At 36.0% G+C, this 21785-nt stretch overlaps 1 protein-coding gene across 1 annotated transcript in view; it reads right to left on the bottom strand.

Moving 5' to 3' along the window:
- RPS6KA6 (ribosomal protein S6 kinase, 90kDa, polypeptide 6) overlaps positions 1 to 21785 on the bottom strand; it is a 174662-nt gene that overhangs the window by 122611 nt on the left and 30266 nt on the right. The window contains exons 2-3 of the mRNA XM_005873234.2: positions 9819 to 9878; positions 2062 to 2175 (exon numbers count right to left, since the gene is read on the bottom strand). Coding sequence (XP_005873296.1) covers positions 2062 to 2175; positions 9819 to 9878 — 174 coding nt within the window. The remainder of the gene's footprint in view (positions 1 to 2061; positions 2176 to 9818; positions 9879 to 21785) is intronic.

The following is a 21785-nucleotide window of genomic DNA, read 5'->3' as shown; positions in this document are numbered from 1 at the left end:
TATTATTTTCATATACATTTTACTAATTTCCTTTCATCTCTCACACTTCTATTATAGAGAAAGGGCAAATAACAATATTAAGATATTTCCGCTAATTAATTCCCTTTTAATGTGCACGAATTTCATGCACTGGGCCACTAGTCTATCTAAATAAAAGCCTAAGTGATCATCACAACCAAACGGATGACCGAACAGACTGTGTGGGGCAACCAGGCCAGCAGGGGGGTTAGTGAGGGGCGACCAAACGACTGAGCAGCAGGCTGCGTGGGGCAACCAGGTCGGCAGGAGGGGCAGTTGGGGGAAACCAGGCCGGTGGAGGGGGCAGGGTGGGCGATCAGACCTGCAGGCAGAGGCAGTTAGGGGTGATCAGGCCGGCAGGGAGGCAGTTAGGGATAATCAGGCTGGCAGGGGGGCAGTTAGGGGTGATCAGGCATTCCGGTAGGTGAGAGGTTAGGAGCCAGCGGTTCAGGATTGTGAGAGGGATGTCCAACTGCCGGTTTAGGCCCGATCCCGGGGATTGGGCCTAAACCGGCAGTTGGACATCCTTTGAGGGGTCCTGGATTGGAGATGGTGCAGGCTGGGCTGAGGGGGCCCTCCCCCCCACCAAGTGCACGAATTTTGTGCACTGGGCCTCTAGTATAGTATAATGACTTGAAATCATGAAATGTTTGCCTGGTATGATTTTATTTAAATTTATATTTAATCACTTATACAATCAGGATATGAAAGAACTTTATCTCTGTTTTCTAAAATTAATATCATAAAGTATAATGCAAAATAATTAAATGAATATTATATTTAAAAAATGAAATAAAACTGAGCAAAATGAACATACCTAATCTACAGGTCAATTCTATAAACACCCCCCCTCCCCCGCCGACACACATACACACACACACACACACACACACACACACACACACATTCTATTAAAAGCTCTTTCTAGTTTTACTCTTGCCAGAACAACTATTCAAGTCCTATTTCCTTGTCTTCACATATCTCTTGTACCAATTCACTGCTAAACTACAGCCCAACTTAATTTGTCCTTTTTGTGTCCTGGAAATGTTTCTCTATATTTTAAATGTTATATTAATATCACATAGATATTGGGATATTTTAAGACAATTAATGTCTATTTTATATTCACTAATACTGCTTTTGCAACTCTTGGGCACACGCTGAATGTTCAATAAGTGTCTTTCTTTTAAAATGTTTCAGAATATGATAAATCACCACTGCTCAATGGCTTTACTTTTTTTCTTTGAAATTAAAGCTCAGACACTTTCAAATTAGGAGTTTCTCATTATCTTTCTCCCTTAAATTATTGTTGTTGTTGTTGTTTTCCTAAAGGCTGTTACTGCATGTATGCAATGATTTTCACGTATTAGATGCTAGGTGCACAAAAGTCAGGAACCAGACCTACATATTTTTTTTTCCAAAAACCATATGCCATCGAGTATTCAATAAACAATTTTAGTAATGAGTTTCACAGATAATCTTTCTCAATTTTTATTTCTCTCTTAAAATATAAGATTCTTGAAAGGAAGGATTTTGACATAATTCACATATCCCTCAGTATCTACCCTTGCTATACTTTACACACATACTGCTTTAGGAGATGATAGATGAATTCATGCATTTATACATGAATTGATACATACATTCTGACTTCTATGATAGAGCTAAGGAATATAGATTAAGTCAGCAGTAGAGAGCAAGTTGTGATCATGTTAGCCTGTAAACAGGAAAACGTCAACCTTTTTTTTTTTTTTAGAAAAATTAAACTACCTTGATTTAGGCAGCTAATAAATACCACGATATATCTTGCCCTAGAAAAATGAGTGAGCCCAGGGCATTTGAAAACTGTTATTATATGGGGAAGTATAAATAAATGGGACTAAAAGTACAACAGAAATAAAATTAGTAAAATTAGGAAGTTAACTATGTGTGCATCCTTTGACAAATCTAGAAAAGGCACACTTAACAGATTTCTAGCCATGTGTACACTTTTTTTGCTGAATGTTTAGAAGAGAAGCAAATGTGGAAAACAGCATTCATTACCTTTCCAAAGGATCCCTGACCAAGAACCTTGAGCAACTCAAACTGTGCAGGGTCTGCTTTCTCATATCCTTCCTTAACATGATGTGTAATAGGAATTTCTTTAACTCCTTCATCCTGTAAAAAGAAAATCCAAATAATATTCATATCCAGTTGCAACATATTATGATAAGCTTAAAGTCAGGAAACATACCAGAAATAATTTAATACCCAACTCCTTCAATCTAGCATAGACTTTTATGGGCTACTGGTATCCCCAATTCCCTGTTTTCTAACACATAGAGCTTCATCACTATCACCAGCCTCATTATATAATTTCATGTAAATAAAAGCATATACCTGTTCTTGCGCCAGTGCTAGACTGCTTTGAGTACAGTGGTTTTGTAATATAACTTGATATCTGGTATTGTGTCCCCCCAACTTCGTTCTTCTTTCTCAAGATTGCTGCAGCTATTTGGGGTCTTTTTCTATTCCATATAAATATTTGGAATATTTGTTCTAGGTCTCTGAAATAAGCTGTTGGTATTTTAATAGGAATTGCATTGAATCTGTAGATTTTTTGGTAGTATGGCCATTTTAATGATGTTGATTCTATCAATACATGTACACGGTATATTCTTCCACTTGCATATATCTTCCTCTATCTCTTTTTTCAAAATCCTGTATTTTTTCCAAATACAAGTCTTTTGCCTCCTTGGTTAAGTTTATTCCTAAGTATCTTAACTATTTTGTTGCAATAGTAAATTGGGTTGTTTGTTTAGTTTCCCTTTCTGAGAGTTCATTATTGGTGTATAAAAATGCCATAAATTTCTGGGACAATAGAGTGGTCAAGGCCTGGGCAGGGCGGTGGGGGAGAGGGCAATGGGGGAAAAAGGGGTCATATGTAATACTTTAAACAATAAAGATTTAATTTTTAAAAAGCATATAAAATCTATGCTTCAACTTTCCCTTCCAACTAAGTACAAGGAAAATATAAACAAAGTGTCTTAAGACGCTCACCATAATGTGACTCATGAGGTGGATGCAAAGAAAGTCAAGAGATAAATATATTTTTGTAAACTTTGGAGCATGGCAAATAAATGTGAACCTCCAGCTTCTCTTGAATAGTATTTCACTATGCCCTTTAATTAGTCAGTGATATATAAATATTTAAGTGTAAAACTAGTCACATCATTAAAAAAGAAACCGGCATAGACACACAATCTGCAAAGCCCAAACAAATGTTTCCAGGCCATAACCCTATTTTTATTAAAATGTTATATATAAGTTATATGCCAGATTTCCTAACACTTAGATAAAGCAGAAAGGAAACTACCCAGAGAGTTTTTTTTCTCTTTGATGTAGGACTCTGCTCAGCTGTGAAGACTACACTCAAGTGAGCTGCAATGCTAGTCCCTAGAGAGACACAGTAGCTAGGATGAAAAAAATAAATGCTCAGATGTATTACATATCACAAAACAAGAGCTGAGATATATTATCCAACCTTCTCACTGTATAAAGGAGAAAACTGAGATTTAGAGTTTAAGGTCACATGAATAATTTATCACAATGCCTACATGTCTCAATAGCCTTCCATTACAGGGTTGGGGCAAAAGTAAGTTACAATTTTTCCATATGGAAATTAATACAATAATTAATAAATAATAATACAAGAATAAACTCTGTGTTTCACATACAGATATAAAACTACTTTTGCACAATACTGTATCATGTTTTTAATAGAAGTTATTGGGGTATCAACATGGATGGACCTGGAGATACTATGCTAAGTGAAATAAGCCAGGAAGAGAAAGACAAATACCACATGATTTCAGTTATATGTGGAATCTAATGAATAAAATAAATAAAATAAAAGGAGACTCATAGATACAGAGATCAGACTGACAGCTGTCAGAGGGAATGGGGTTGGGGAGCTAGGTGAAATAAGTGAAGAGATTAAGCAAGAAAAAAATATATATATATGTAACACATAGATACAGACAACAGTGTGGTGATAGTCATGGGGTGGGGAGTAGGTAGAGGTGGGCAAAGGGCAAGCAAATGGGTACAGAAAGAAACTTAGCTTGGGACAATGGGTGCAGATGCAGTGTGCAGATGATGTTTTACTGACTTGTATATTTGAAACCTGTATGTTTTTGTGAACAAATGTTATCAATCTGTACTATATTAATTGTGGCCATGATGGCAAGAATGTTATTAATAAATTTACCCATTAATTAATGGACAAACCAATAGGGGCTCTGGCCAAACTGAGCAAGAGCTTAGTTTCAAGTAAGCTATGTTTCAAAACAGCTAAAATTACTTGTGTCACATAGGTAGACAGACATTCATTCTCTCAAGAGGGGCATCTAGGCAGAGAAATTTTAGCTTTAAAGTATTAGGAACCAGTCAGAAATGAAAAATCACCTCTAAAATGATGACTGTGGATGTTTTTCATATATCAAAATAGCATTTCACTGGCCCTTTTAAGTAGCTAGGAGAGTGATTTTCCCCTTTTGAATAAGTCTTTTTTTTTTAAGTGAAGAATCTATTTTGATCTCACCTTTTATTTCTTCTTTGACCCAACCATTTTTTTTTTTAGTAGCATGGTCTATAATCTCCACATATTTGTTTTTGTTTTTTTTTACTTTCTTTTTGCCATTGATTTCTAATGTTAAAGCATTGTGTTTTGAGAACATGCTTTTTATGATTTCAATCTTCTTAAATTTGTTGAGACAAGTTTAGTGACCCAATATATGGTCTAACCTTGAGAGTGTTCCATGTGCACTGGAGAGGAATGTATAATCTGATGTTCTGAGATGAAAGGCTCTGTACATGTCAATTATGTCCACTTGGACGAATGTGTCATTTAAACCCAATATTTCTTTATTGATTTTCTGTTTGGATGGTCTATCTAGAGCTGTCAATGGGGTATGTAGATCCCCAATGATGACTGTGTTTTTGTCTGATTATCCCTTTAGTTCTGTGAGTAGTTGCTTTATACATATAGATGCTCCATGACTAGATACATATATATTAAGAAGTGCTATGTCTTCTTAATGTATTTTCATCTTTATCATTACAAAATATCCATCTTTGTTTCTTGTTACCTTTGTTATTTTGAAATCTGTTTTATGAGATATGAGTATGGTTACACCTGCTTTCCTGTGGATGCCATTTGCTTGTAGAATCATTTTCTACCCTTTGACTTTAAGACTAACTTAGTTTTTTGTTGTTTTTTTTTTCACCTTAGATGTGTTTCCCAAAGGCAGCATATGGTTCAGTTTTGTTTTTTTATCCAATCTGTTACTCTGTGCCGTTTTATTGGTGAACTTAGTCCATTTACATTTAGGGTAATTATTGATGTATTAGAGGCCCGGTGCATGAAATTCTTGCACTCAGGGTGGGGTCCCCTCAGCCAGGCCTGCACCCTCTTGCAGTCCAAGAGCTCTCGGGGGATGTCTGACTGACAGCTTAGGCCCGCTCCCCATGGGACATCCTTAGCGCTCCCACCACCGCCACTGCACTTGCCAGGCTTCTGGCTGAGCAGTGCTCCCCCTGTAGGAACTCACTGACTACTAGGGGGACATGAGAGATACATGTCAAGAATGTCTTCTAAAATTATAAGCATAGGACTTAAAATAATAGGAAATCAGGTTTTTAAGGTACATTTTCAGGTAAATGTAACATTTACATATCTGGTAATATAGATATAAATCAATTTAGAGACAACATATTGTTGTCTTTGTGCTAATGGAATCAACCAAAAATCTAATAGTTAAATGAATCTTCTTTTGAAATTCCTAAAATATTGGTAGTATTAAAAATATGTATTTTATTTCCAGGTATAACCACCATTCCATACAAACTTTAAAAGTAAATGTAAGTGGACAATAAACTAACAAAATAGAATACATCTATTCTTGTTTTAATAACATAAATAATTAACTCTTACCAGTCATCTACTAAAGAAAAATCTTAACATATTTAGATGTGTTTCCCAAAGGCAGCATATGGTTCAGTTTTGTTTTTTTATCCAATCTGTTACTCTGTGCCGTTTTATTGGTGAACTTAGTCCATTTACATTTAGGGTAATTATTGATGTATTAGAGGCCCGGTGCATGAAATTCTAACATAGACATTGTTGGGAGCAATAGAGGACCAGGTGGTAAAATATGATATCAGATATCTTTCATTAGTGACCTATTACTTAGTACTTCCCAAATTGAAGGCTGTCTTGAGAAGTGGAATGATTCCTCATAACAACTCTTTAACATATTAAAATTATATTAATAATAATTCAGCCTTGCTAATTGTGTGATAGATATACATGTAATTTTGGAAGCATTTTATTTAATTTTTCTTGTTTTAACTGAAGAAAAAAGAGCAAATGACCATGAAAGTCTAAAGCTACAAAAATTGAGATGGAGGAAACTGGTTGTCTAAATTAGTCAATTGCAAAATATTAGGCCTCATATGCAATGACTGAAGTTCAAATTTAAAGAACACTCTTTAAAGAATCTATACATCATAAAGCAGTTTCTATAATCCTCTATTATTTAAAACAAAGACAACCACAAAAACACATAGCTTCCAGAATTACATTTGAATAAGCAACCACAATCAAAGCAATCTTATATATGAAAACATGAGACAAAGGAATTATAAAATTATATGGTTAGTGTTTCTTAGAACCCATTTCATTTAACTGTCAGCAGGCCTAAGCTGACACAGTGAAAGTATTGTTTTATTTTAATTTTTCAATTACAGTTTATATTCAATATTATTTTTATAAGTTTCAGGTGTACATGTAGTGGTTAGACAATCATATACTTTAAAAAGTAGTCCCCCTAATATTTCAAGTGTCTACCTTAAATGTACATAGTTATTACAATATTATTGACTATATTCCCTATGCTATACTTTACATGACTGTGACTATTTTGCAACTACAAATTTGTACTTCTTAATCCTTTCATATTTTTACCCAGCCCCCAACTCCTCACCTTGGCCACCATCAGTCTAATCTCTGTCTCTATTACTCAGTTTCTATTTTGTTCATTTATTTGCTCTTCAGATTCCACCTATAAGTGAAATCATATGGTATTTTTCTTACTCTTTCTAACTTATTTCATTGGTATAATAATCTCTAGGTCCATCCATGCTGTCCCAAATGGTAAGATTTCAATATTTTTTATGCCTGAGTATTATTCCATTGTATATATCTACCACAGCTTTTATGGAAAACAGTATGGACGCTTATCAGAAAATTAAAAATGGAACTGCCTTATGACCCAGGGATTCCACTTTTGGGTATATGTCAGGGCCAGCCTGACAAGGTTGAGCCGGGCTGAGGCAGGGAGGTGGGAATTGAGAAAAGAAAGAAAGACAGGAAAGCGGGATTGGGAGGACTCCAGTTCTCTCGATGAACTGAAGCGAGTTTATTAGCTATACAATCCTATTTATACACAACACACTAAATAGGAGGTCTGTCAAGAGGAATGTATTCTTTGTTCCTCTTAATCTCTAAGGGAGAGACATAGCAGAAGGACAAGTTCTCAGTACAGCATATCTCAGTAAATAGTTACAGACTTCTTGGTAAGCTATGAAAGGCTGTTCTCATTCTACAAATGTTGCTCTCATTCCACTGATAACCGCCATCCAAACAAGTCTGGGAAAACTGTGTGGGTAAGGGTCCCAGCCTTGCTAGCCCCTTCAGGTGCAAGGACCTTGCCAGCTTACATCTGGCCCCCAACATGTATATACCTGAAGAAACCCAAAACACTAATTGAAAAGTACAGCGAAAGAACGATGTTGTAAGTTTAGATAACTCAGGCCACAAACTAAATCAAAACTTGACACCCCTTTTTAGCAACTGAAGGTGATTGCCTAATGTAAATCATATTAGCATCTAGCATGAATTTTAGTTTTACAATTAAAATTGTACTTCCCAATTCATATTTTATTAAAATTAGACAGGCAAATATTTAACAATAACCCTATGATTATGTATATGTGTTCATGTTGGTTACACATGCATATATATATGCTCATGTACATGTTTTTTCCTTCCTACTGTGGTGTGGGACATGGTATTTCCCTGTTAATTTATTAATACTGACACACACCCTTCCCAACTACCTTTTGTATTTCCTTACACTCTAATCTTTTATAAACTAGCAACATAATTATTACTATGACTTTTAGTGCATACGATCTATATATAAAGCTCTAGATGACAAATATTTATCTAGAAAGATAAATACATGATCTCACTCATTTTTGGAATATAATGAATAACATAAACTGATGAACAAAAATAGATCCAGATACAGAGAAGCATCAAACAGACCCTCAAACCTCAGAAGGAAGGCAAGGGAGGATGAGAGGGTGGGTAAGAGATCAACCAAATTACTTGTATGCATGCATATAAGCATGACCAATGGAAACAGATAGTAGGGGGGTGAGGGAATATGCTGGGGGGCAGAAGCACATGGCACGGGGAGAGGTCATTGAGGGGAAAAAGAGACATATGTAATACTTTCAACAATAAAGTATTTTTAAATACTATATCTGAGGTTCCTTCCAGCTTAAAAAAAACTATAATTCTACAAAAGTATCCACAAAAATGAAAATTATAAAATAACAACATAAACAGAGATGGCTACCTTAGTCAGACCCTCCCTAAAATCTTAAGATCACTCTTCTGTAAATCTATATCTTGTAACATGAGAGACTAGTACATAGGCCTTGCATAGAATAACCTAATAGTTATGCATTCTTTAAAACTAGTGAGGAATTTCCAAAATAATTTAGATATAATCCTTTTTGAAAGCTAGCAATAAATTTTAAATGACCTCAGGTTTTCCTTGTAGTTAAATATTTCCATATTACATCTCCTTTCTACCCTAAAGTTGAATACAATCTTATTTAGTTTTTTTTCTTCACTTTTTGTTGTATTTCCTTTAGGTAAGTATAGTTAGTATATGATATCATATTAGTTTCAGGTGTACAATATAATGAATCAATATTTATATACCTTACAATGTGATCACCACCTCCCTGAATTTAGTAATCATCTGTCACAGTACAAAGTTATCACAATATTACTGATTATATTACCTTCACCTTTTTCGTCCATCTTCCTACTCATTCCCCTTTGGCAACCATCAGTTTGATCTGTTTCTATGAGTCTGTTTTTGTTTTGTTTGTTCATTTGTTTTGTTTCTTTAGAGTCCACAGATGAGTGAAAATGTAATTCAGAGAATTATGTATTTTAGTAATGTAGTTACTCATATACTGGCAAGTAAAAATTTCACCCATTACACTCAAAATTTCATGGCAGGTAAATTATATCACAATAAAGTTGTCTTAAAAATTCATGTGTAGCCCTGGCCAGTATGGCACTGTTAGTTGGGCATCATCCCATACACCAAAAGGTGGCGGGTTTGATTCCTGATCAGGGCACATGCCCAGATTGAGGTCTCAATCTTCGGTAGGTGATGTGCAGGAGGCAGTTGATCAATGTTTCTCTCTCACATTGATATGTCTCTATCTCCCTTCCTCTCTCTCTACAAAATAAAAATAAAAATTTCATGTACAAGAGTTTCTGACAGGAAAATGTGTCTTATATTTTGGCCTGCTATTATTTTGTTAATAATTGGATTTGTTTATTATTAATGTACCTGAATAAACTTTAATTGACAAAAGATTTTCTCCTTTCCCATTATTCTTTCCTTTAATTCTAAAATGTAGCTTAGTAAGTTAACATGAGTACTCACTTGGCAAGAATCTGCTTCTCCCTCTTCCATTGGCTCATCAACCATTTTAAGATGATTTACCTGCAAAATATTGTTCAAAAACTTAAGTTCAAGCGTACTAGAACAAGAGTAATAATTTTAAAAAATCTAACCTTAGGCATTTCCCTTCACAAGCAAACAAGATCCACACTTACTGAAACACAAAAGGACAAAGGACACATAGAAGGTAATTAGAAAAGAAGCATTATTAATATAGTTTCCATATAGTCATTGAGAATACTTGAATTTCAGTGCTATATGTTTCATTTCATATTGGTTAGAGCTTTGCTATGATGAATGAAGATAAACTAAACATATGACGTGTACACTCATTAAGACAGTCCCCAACCAAATATTTATGAGACGGGGTAAAATGCCACAGAAGAAATTTATGGTGTGAATATATTCAAAGCAAGTTAGGATGGGAATAGTTTTAATTAATTACACTGCTGTGAATCCCTTCCCTTTAATTCAACTTTATTAAAATCCGAGTTACTCTATAGAAGAATAAACTGTAGAAGTAAAATGGAAGTGGTCATGGGAAAATTATTTTAACATACAAAGCACAGTAGATAATAATATTTACTCTTCAAACATTACTTCAAGAAAGAGTAAGTGTAGAGGGCTAAGATCAAGAGTCCTCAAACACTAGCCCATGAGCCAAATGTGGCCCGCTATATCTGTTTTATAAATAAAATTTTACTGGAACGCAGACACATCAATTGTTTCCATATTATCTATGGCTGCTTTCTCAATGCAACAGCAGAGTTGAACAATTGACAGAGCCCTATGCATGCAAAGCCTAAAATATTTACTATTTGACACTTTACAGAAAAAGTCTACCAACCACCAATCTAAGATGTTTGAAAATTAAGCAACAGGAAGATGATCTAGAAAAAAATAATTTTCACCAATTTCTATTTATGAGTCCACAGAAAAGTAAAAAATAAAAATAGGAAAGTAAAGTACATAACCTTTGGTGACAGCCACGATGTAATAAACCTATCTTGCCTATGATTATAAACTGAAGCCTTTAGACAAAACACAAAAGGGATCTACCTAAGTACTCTGAAAATTAAGCAATAACAAGCAGTTTAAGGAGAGAGACCAAAATTTGAAGAATAACAGCAGTGTAGTGAGTTTCCTGAATTTATTTTCCACCTTTATCTCCTGACTTTGAACCAAAGAGAGACTGATTCACAACACTCTACAGTGAGAATAAGCAAAATTTTCAAGAGAAATTCCACTTTCTGAACAGAAGACTAGGGAAAGATACACTTTTGAGCAGGTGAGCATAAGAATCCCAATTTTTCTTTTTTCCCATTTTTCTTTTGACTCCCAGTCCTGCTCCAAGGGAAGCCCCAATCAAGAGAAGACCTATATATCTCTAGTCAAAGGAACCAAAAAAAGAGGCCCATATAATAAGAAAAGTATGAAGGTAATCACTGTTATTTTTTATCCTCTCTTTCACTTCAGTCCAAGGGTAGCCCCAAAAGTTCAGAGTTGTGTGACAGCATGAGAGGCTAAGACACTGAGAGAAACTCACATTTCTGGTCAGAAGAACAATGATAAAGGACCCATGGTAACTGGAGAATCCATGGAAGAAATTATGGGGAGATTAAAATAGGAGGAGGAGATCCCCTAATTATATGTATGAAGAGACAGAAGTCCTAGTTCCAACAACTGTATGGTTATATAAATTGTGTTTCATTAAAGCTGATTTTAAAAAATGAATGAGTTTCCAAAATGTGGTGAAATATATAAATTTACAGTTTAAAGAAGCAAGCTCAATGAACACCAAGAAGAATATAATCAAAGAAAGCCACCCCAAGACATTTTTTAATAAACTCTAAACCAAAAGGAAAAAGAGGAAAAATATTGAAATCAGTGAGAGGAAAAACAACATGTTACATAAATATCAAATTAAGTAACTACAGATTTCTCATGAGAAGTCATGGAGGTTAGAAAACCATGGCAGAATATTTACCTGAGATAAATATAAATTTATGTTAACACAAAAAACTATACATGAATGTGTATAGCAGTTACGTTCATAAATATAAAAAACTGGAAACATTCCAGATGTCCTTCAACTGGTAAGTAGATAAATAGAAAACCATTCATCAATTAAAAGGAAAGGACTATAGATGCTTGTAACAAAATGGATAAATCTTAAATGCATAACAGTAGTGCAGTGAGTTTCCTGAGTTTATTTTCCACCTTTATATCCTGACTTTGATCCAAAGAGAGACTGATATTTCTTAAATATTGTAAGAAAACAAATACATGACACTGAAAAATTCAAAACTATAGGGAAAATTTTCATATCAATGATTTCTAGGGGAAGGGGGTAGAAGAAGGAGAATACTATTCAGCAATTAAAAGAAATGATCTATTGATACCTTTAACAACATAGATGAATCTCAAATACATTATTATAAATAAAAATGAAACAGTCTGAAAAGACCAAATACTCTATGATTCCACTTATATGTCATTTTGGAAAAGGTAAAATTATAAATTATGGAGAAGAGATTAGCAGTTGCCAAAGGTTAGGCCTTGGGGTATGGCTATACTACAAAGATGTAGCAATGGGAATTTGGTAGGAACTATTCTGTATCTTTTTTTTCTTTTTTACATAATTTTTTCTTTATTGATTAAGGTATTACATATGTGTCCTTATTCCCCCTTTGCCCTCCCCACCCCCCACTCATGCCCTCACCCCCCTGGTGTCTGTGTCCATTGGTTAGGTGTATATGCATGCATACAAGTCCTTTGGTTGATCTCTCCCCCTCACCCCACACTCCCCTAACTTCCTTCTGAGGTTGATGGTCTGATCGATGCTTCTCTGTCTCTGGATCTGTTTTTGTTCATCACTTTATGTTGTTCATTATATGTTCTGTATTTTGATTATGTGTTGTTGACATAACTCTAAGCATTTGTCTAACATCAGAACCATACATGAAAAAGAGTGAATTCACTATACTAGTAAGTTTTAACATAAATGTATTAAGAAGTAAATTACGGTGCCCAGCATTATTTATTTGACTAGCATCTTTCTTCTAAAAACTGAATGAGGCCGAAACCGGTTTGGCTCAGTGGATAGAGCGTCGGCCTGCGGACTGAAAGGTCCCGGGTTCGATTCCGATCAAGGGCATGCACCTGGGTTGTGGGCACATCCGTAAAAAACCAATAAAATATATTTAAAAAATAAATAAATAAAAATAAATAAAAACTGAATGAGGACTAAATAAAGTCACCAATAATGTCTATTTTGCTAATTGATCCATCAGTCCTTATCTTACTTGATCTTGCTGTATCAAGCCAAAGTTGACCAATCTCTCCCATTTGAGTCTTTGGCTTCTGTGATAACATATTTTCATTTTCTTTTACTCTAATTTCTTTGCTCTTTTTAAATATCCTTAAAATATTTTAGATCCTCAGGAAATGGATTTTGGTCTCCTTCTCATCTCATTCTACATTCTTTTTCCAGACAGCTAATTTATCAACATGACTCACATTTACTGAGATTTCTCTTCTGAGCTCTCAACCCATATATCCAACTGCCTAATTGACATTTACACTTGCTTATCTCACATGTCTCTCAAAAAATAACCAATACAAAAAGGAATTTGTTAACCCCTCAAACACACACACACACACACACACACACACACACACACACATGCTTTCCTCCAGGGTTCCCAATTTCAATACATAGATAGCACCATCTACCAACTTACCTAAAAAGCACAGATAGACTGGGGGATTAAAAAAAAAACCTGTGATGGATTTATCATTAACATATAGGAAAAGTACAATAAATAAAACATTCCACAAACAAATATTAACATAGAATTCTGATCATTGAAATGTCACTACAAAATGACTCTGAGGAAGACACACAGAAAAATATAATACTTGTTTTCCTGTTACCTTAGTTACTGTTCACTTCCCATTAATACCATCTTAGGACCAACTTATCATAAACTGTGGGTGAGAAGAAACTAGAAATAAAATGAGTCTAAATGAGCCAAATAGGTCACTGTATCCTAAAAATCATTTCAATCTATATAAATAGCCTTTAAAAACAGACATTCCATTAGTCCCACCTCAACTACATTTAACAAGGTACCAGGTTGTCATCATAATACTCATTCCTATAGAGGACCTCAGTATTCACTGATATTTACTAAAATATAAATAATTTTTACCTGTATGAAAACAAATTATTTTCAGAATTCTATGGGACATTAAATATTTATTTCAAAGGTAACATTTATCATTTGAATAGAAAAGCAGATATGCTGATTCCCCCAATTAAGTGCCAAATAGGGAAAAATTATTTCCTATAGACGACTCTGGAAAGCTTATGAACAGTTATAAAGGTAGTAATAATTTACTCAGATACTCCAAAACCCAAGTTAACAGACTCTTCTAGTGAAGAATTCTTTAAAATTATTTTCATCCTCTCAGAAAATAATGAAATAGATCACTTTAATAGATTCTTGACAAATAGAAATACTAAAGTGAGTTGCTATACTCACCTGATCTCAGAAAATCACATGGGTCATCTCAAACCTGTCATTTTCTTACTACTAATGACAAAAGCAGCTCAATGCAGAAAAGTGAACTGAGAAAAATATATTTTCCTCTTATATCCTTAAAAATGGAGGTGGTGTGAAAAATGAACATATTAAGTACATACAGTTTTATAAAAAGGTTGTTATCTGGCCACAATAACGCTATTAAGCATACACCTGTTCCTCTGTATTAAACTCAAGATTATTTAACAGAGCTCATAGCTTGGTGCTGAAAGATATACTGAAGAAGGAAGTGAAGAGATAAATAAGAACAAGGTACACAGTAAGTGAGAAGACATATGGGTGACAAATTATTAACAAAACGTATATAAGACACAAACCCTCACAACAAACATTATAAACTTTCAAGCAGTCTCCAGGATCCCCAAATTCCACCTAGTAAACAAAAGCACTATATTTATAAAGACCCAAATGTTAGAAATGTTTAAGAAGTTCACATCTAGAGGAAAATTTCCCTCTCCAATGAGCTTCACAAGTTAGCCACTGACAGATATGGAAAGAAGAGTTCTTCTATTTTTTCACTTCCTTTAAATAACAACAGCAAATTAGATCTAAACTTCCAGGTAGATTCACATCTGCCTATAATAAAGGTTTATGTGCATACATTGAATTAAGCCCATGACAAAATAAAAGAATCCTCCCAGTTCACCAATAAAGCAGACAAATCCTAAAATGGGCCTGCACAATCCTCATCTCTTGCTGCTCATGCCCTTGCATAATCCTCATATCTTTGAGTGTGGACTGCACCTGTGTCTTGCTTCCAATGAACAGAATATTGAAAAGGGGATGGGATTTCATTTCTATGTTACCCTATATAACAAAAGCCTAATATGTTAATTGTCCAGTCATCCAGTCATCTGTTCAACCAATCAAAGTGTAATATGTTAATTATATGCTAAGGCCACTCAACGGCTCGCTATGATGTACACTGACCACCAGGGGGCAGATACTCTAACCAGTAGGTTAGCTTGCTGCTGGGGTCAGGCTGAATGGGACTGAGCCAGACAGGCCAGACACACCCTGGAGCCCTCCCATGGTTCCTCCCTGGCTGGCCAACCTCCCGTGTCCCTCCCCGACCCTGATCATGCACCGGTGGGGTCCCTCGGCCTGGCCTGCACCCTCTCACAATCCAGGACCCCTCGGCGGATGTCAGAGAGCCACAGGCCAGGCCAAGGGACCCAATTGGTGCATGAATTCGTGCACCAGGCTTCTAGTGTTATATAAGACTCAAGAGACTCTCTTTACTGGCTTGATTGAAGTGGCTGAAGAAGCCCACATGGCATGGCAGCCCCTAGGCATTGAGAGCAGCCTCCAATTAATATCCAGCAAGAAGCCAGGGTCCTCAATACTACAACCACAAGAAAAGGAATTCTTCCAAGAATCTGAGGAATTTTAGAAGTAGATTCTTATCCAGTCAGGCCTCCAGAAATGGATGTAGGAGAGCTGAAACTTTGATTACAGTTTATGGGACCCTAAGAAGAATATCTAGTTGAGCAATGCCTGAAGTCTTGACTCATAATAACTGTGAAATAATAAATATGTCTTAGTGTAAGCTGCTAAATTTTTTATAATTTGTTATGAAACAATGGGTAATTAATACAATCATTACTATTGAACAAAAGTGTGATTTTAAATTATCCTCTAAAATGAACTTTGTGAAAAAATTATAGTTTAATACTTTTAGAATATATCTTTTCTTATTAAAATCATGTATTTGTTCTCATTTGGTAGACATAAAACTATAAATTTACATACCAGTAAATGAACTAGGAAAAATAATCAAATAGAGCAAATTTTCTGTTAAATAAAGTATAATAGGACTACCTAATTAATTTTGGTTTTAATTAACTTAAGATTGAGCAGTTATATTTTCATCTTTTATCCTGCTTTTTGAAAAAAATCAATTACTAATTTAATAAGCACAGCATATAGAACATAATATAATGGTCCTTCAACAATCAGAGATATTGAGCTACCCTTTGGACATGAATTATCGACGATGCAGATTTGTTGGTATAAATTCAGCAGAAGATAAAGTATAAATTCAATGTACACTAACCTACAGCATATCCTGGGACTTGCTTTTCAAATAATTCTACCACAGGTGAGGGCTGGGGAAACTGGAACCTTTATACACTATTGTTGGCAATGTAAAATGTTACGACTGCTACAAAAAACAGTATGCCCACTTTCACCACTCTTATTCAACATAGTTCTGGAAGTCCTATCCAGCGAAATCAGGCAAGAAAAAGACATAAAAAGGCATCCAGATTGGAAATGAAGAAGTAAAACTATAACTCCTTGCAGATGACATGGTACTATATATAGAAAACCCTAAAGTCTCCACCAAAAATAAAAATAAAAACTATTAGAAGCAATAAACAAGTAGTAAACTTTCAAGATACAAAATCAATGTACAAAAATCCACTGTTTTCCTGTATGCTAACAATGAAAATTCAGAAAAAAAGAAATGAAAAAATCAATTCTTTGGGTAATTGCAACATCTACACTAATAAAAGAGAAACATGCAAAGTAACCATCCCTCCGCCCCTCCACTACACCACAAGCCATGCCCACCAGCCAATCAGAAGCGAGTATGCAAATTAACCCAACTAAGATGGCAGTGGCCACGGAGCTGGAGTGAGCAGGAGGCTTGGGTTGCCCCTGGAGATGGAGGAAGCCAAGCTTCCCGCCTGCCCTGGCCGGCCCTGGGCTCTGCTCAAGGCTACAAAGTTTCAATTATAGAAGATAAATAAATCCCAGATACCTGCTTCCAGCCCGCCCTGGCTTCCGATCAAGGAGGCGTGGAAAAAAGAAAGGAGAGGCTGGGAGCTTGGGTTGGCGGGGGCATGGCCAGACTGAAAACGGCCATCAGTCCCTCACCCAGACTGGCCAGGCACCCCAGCAGGACCCGCCCCACCCTGAAGGGGCTGTGCGCAGCCTGAAAACAGCCCTCAACCCCTCACCCAGGCTGGCCACACCCCCATGGGGTGAGGGTCTCCACTGGGGGGCTTGGCCAGCCTGCAAACAGCCATCAGCCCCTCACCCAGGCTGGCCAAGCACCCCACTGGGACCCCCACCCTGATCCGGGACACCCTTCAGGGCAAACCAGCCGGCCCCCACCCATGCACCAGGCCTCTATGCTATCCTATATAATAAAATGGTAATATGCAAATTGACCCTAACAGCAGAACGACAGGGGAAAATACAATTAACAAAGGAAGTAAAGGACCTATATACAGAAAACAACAAAGTATTATTAAAAAAGATAGAAAGCCCTGGATGGTTTGACTCAGTGGATAAAGCGTCAGCCTGTGGACCAAAGGGTCCTGGGTTCAATTCTGGTCAAGAGCACATACCTTGGTTGCAGGCTCTTCCCCAGACCAGGCCCTGGTCAGGGTGCATGCAGGAGGCAACCAATCAATGTGTTTCTCTCACATCGATGATTCTCTCTGTCTCTCCCCCTCTCTTCCACTCTCTCTAAAACACACAAAAAATCAATGGAAAGATATCCTCAAGTGAGGATAAAGAGAGAGAGAGAGAGAGAGACAGAGAGAGAGAGAGAGAGAGAGAGAGAGACAGTGAAATGGAAAGATAATCCGTGTTCATGGATTGAAAGAATTAACATAGTAGATAATGATTTGATGCAATCCCCAATAAAATTTCAGTGACAGTTTTTAAAGAAATAGAACAACAAAAAACCCATCAGATTTCTATTGAACCACAAAAGGCTCCTAATAGCCAAAGCAATCCTGCACAAAAAGAACAAAACCAGAGGTGTCATACTACCTGACTTCAAATCACATTACAGAGGACCATAATCAAAACAGTATGGTATCGACAGAAAAACAACACACAGACCAATGGAGCAGAACTGAATACCCAACAGAACCAAAGACATATAATGGAGAAAAGAAAGCCTCTTCAATAAATCATGCAGGGAAGATTGAAAAGCCACATACGAAAGAATGAAACTAGATTATAGTCTGTCCCAATTATACAAGAATTAATTCAAAATGGATCAAAGACCTAAATATAAGATCTGAAACAATAAATTACATAGAAGAGAATACAGATACTAAACTTATGGACCTTGGTCTTAGAGAAGATTATATAAATTTGACCCCAAAGGCAAGGGAAATAAAGGCAAAATAAATGAATTAGACTATATAAAACTAAATAGCTTCTGCACAGAAAAGGAAACCACCAACAAAACAAAACAAACAAAAAAAATTACAACCAACCAAATGGGAAATATTTGCAAACAATAGCTCCAACAAATGGTTAACAACCAAAACATATAAAGAACTTGTACAACTCAGCACCAAATAAACAATCAAATTTTAAAAAGGGGCAGAGGACCAAAACAGACAACTCTCACAAGAAGACATACAAATGGCTAGTAGATATATGAAAAGAGGCTCAACTTCACTAGCAATTAGGAAATGCATATCAAAACTACAATGACACACCATCCCACAATTGTTAGAATGGCTATTATCAAGACAAGTGTTGAAGAGGTTGTAGAGAAAAAGGAACCCTCATTCACTGCTGGTGGGAATGTAAACTGGTACAGCCACTATGGAAAACAGTATGGTGGGTCCTCAAAAAATCAAGAATAGAGTTACCATATGACCCAGCAATCCCTCTTCTGGGTATCTACCAGAAAAATTTGAAAACATTTAACAACAATGGTATATGAACCCCTATGTTCACTGCAGGACTATACCTGGTGACCAAGACATGATGACAACCAAAGTACCCTTCGGCAGAATATTGGATAAAGAAGATGTGATACATATGTACTATGGAATACTACTCAGCCATAAGAAGAGATGAAATACTGCCATTTGCAACAACATGGATGAATATTGAGAACAACATGCTAAGTGAAATAAGTCAGATGACAAAAGTCAAGAACCTCCCAACCAGTGCGGCTCACTGGTTGAGCATGGACACATGGTTCAATTCCTAGTCAGGGCACATTCCAGGGTTGCGGGCATGATCCCTGGTAGGGGCATGCCTATAGATGATGTTTCTCTCCCATTGATGTTTCTATCTCTCTATCCCTCTCACTTCCTCTCTCTAAAGATCAATAAAAACATATTTTTTAAAAAAAGTCAAAAACCATGTGATTCCATTCATATGTGGGATATAAAACTAAAACTCATAATCTCACAGCCACAGACAACATTATGATAGTTACCAGAAAGAAGGGGGTGTGGGAGTAGTAAAGGGAAAAGAGGATCAAATTTATGGTGACAGAAGATTATTTGACGGTGGGTGTTGGGAACACAATGCAATATAGAGATTATGTATCACATACTAGTACATATACACTTGAAACCTATAGGATCTTAATAGCCAGTGTTACCCCAATAAATTTAATTAAAATTAATTAGATTTTTATATATACAAAAAGAGTATGATGTTGGCCTAGCAATAAAAAACAAACTAAAATTATCTACTCAATGTGATTATAATTGTCACAGTACACAGAGAATATTGCTTCACCCAGAATATATTAATAATTTCCTAACACTCAAGCTGTAATTTTAACTTATTTTTACTTCAATGTTTGTTGTGTCCTTCTAAACTTAAAAAAATAGGCCAACATAATAAATTCTAATTTTCCATGCTTTTTGAAATTAAGAACTTTATTGACAGAACTTGTGAAATGCACCTCCCTGAAGGCAGGAAGAACAGTGCATTAGATTTTAGAAGCTGTTAATCTTAAGAGACTAATGAGTAAGAATAGTTAGTTCAGCCCAGCCAGCATGGCTCAGTGGTTGAGTATTGACCTATGAAACCGGTCATGGTTCAATTCCCAGTCAAGGCACATGCCAGGGTTGCGGGCTCGATCCCCATAGGGAGCATGTAGGAGGCAGCCAATTGATGATTCTCTCTCATCGCTGATGTTTCTATCTCTCTCTCCCTCTTCCTTCCTCTCTGAAATTAATAAAAATATATTTTAAGAAAAGAATACTTAATTCAATTTTTAGAACTGGAATAATAGCTCAATCACTAACAATATTTTGAATGTGCCATACTGTTACAGGTATAGAACTGTAGAATCTAATATAAATACTAAAATAATTATGACTTTTATTGAATTTATTGAGGTGACATTGGTTAATAAAATTACATGTGTTTCAGGTGTACAATTCTATAATACAGCATCTGTATATTGTATTGTGTGTTCACTGCCCAAAATCAAGTCTCCTTCCATCATCAATCATCTTCCCTATACCCCATTCTACCTCTCCCTCCCTATTTTATAATCCTCACTATAGGATATGTTCATGGATTTCAGAGAGAAGAGACTAAAGAAAGAGCAAGCAAGAGAGAGAAACATCGATGTGAAAGAACTCCTATTGGTTGCCTTCTATACTTGCCCAGACCAGGGATCAAACCCTCAACCTTTCGATATACAGGACTATGCTCCAACCAACTGAGCCACACAGGCTAGGGAAACCTCCACCTGTTTTTTGTTGTTTTCGTTTGTTTGTTTGTTGGTTGGTTGGTTGGTTGGTTTTTGCTTAATTTCCTTACCTTTTTCACCCAGACTTGCAAAGCTCCCCTACACTGAAAGCTGTCAGTCTGTTCTATATATGTGTGTTTCTATTTTGTTTGTTAATTTACTTTGTTCATTAGAGTCCACATATGAGTGAAATAATATGGTACTTGCCTTTCTCTGACTGGCTTATTTCACTTAGCACAGTGCTCTCCAGTTCCATCCATGCTGTTACAAATGGTAAGATTTCCTTCTTTTGTAAGGCTGGGTAGTATTCCATTGTGTAAATATAGCATGGGCTTTATTTTATCCACTCATCTATTGATGGGCTCTTGGTCTGCTTCCAAATCTTATCTATTGTAAATAATGCTGTAATGAACATAGGGGTGCATATATGCCTTCAAATTCATGTTTTGGGCTTCTTCTGATGTATTCCAAGAAGCGGAATTGCTGGGTCATAAGGTAGTTCCATTTTTAATTTTTTGAGGTAACTCCATACTGTTTGCCACAGTGGCTGCACCAATCTTAGTCCCACAAACAGTACACAAGCGTTCCCTTTTCTCCACATCCTTGCTAGCAATTACTGTTTGTTGATTTATTGATGATAGCCATTCTGACAGGCGTGAGATGATATCACATTGTGGTTTTAATTTGAATCTCTCTAATGATTAGTGGTATTGAACATCTTTTTAGATGTCTATAGGCCTTCTATGTCTTCTTTGGAGAAGTGTCTATTTAGGACCTTTGCCCATTATTTATTTTTTTCTTTTCTTTTTATTAGTTGAGGTATTACAAATGTGTCCTCATCCCCCCCATTAACCCCCAACCTCC

Source organism: Myotis brandtii, unplaced genomic scaffold (genome assembly GCF_000412655.1).
Source record: "Myotis brandtii unplaced genomic scaffold, ASM41265v1 scaffold40, whole genome shotgun sequence".
Lineage (NCBI taxonomy): Eukaryota > Metazoa > Chordata > Mammalia > Chiroptera > Vespertilionidae > Myotis > Myotis brandtii.
Note: the sequence above shows the minus strand (reverse complement) of the source record. Positions and strands in the feature narration are given on the sequence as shown.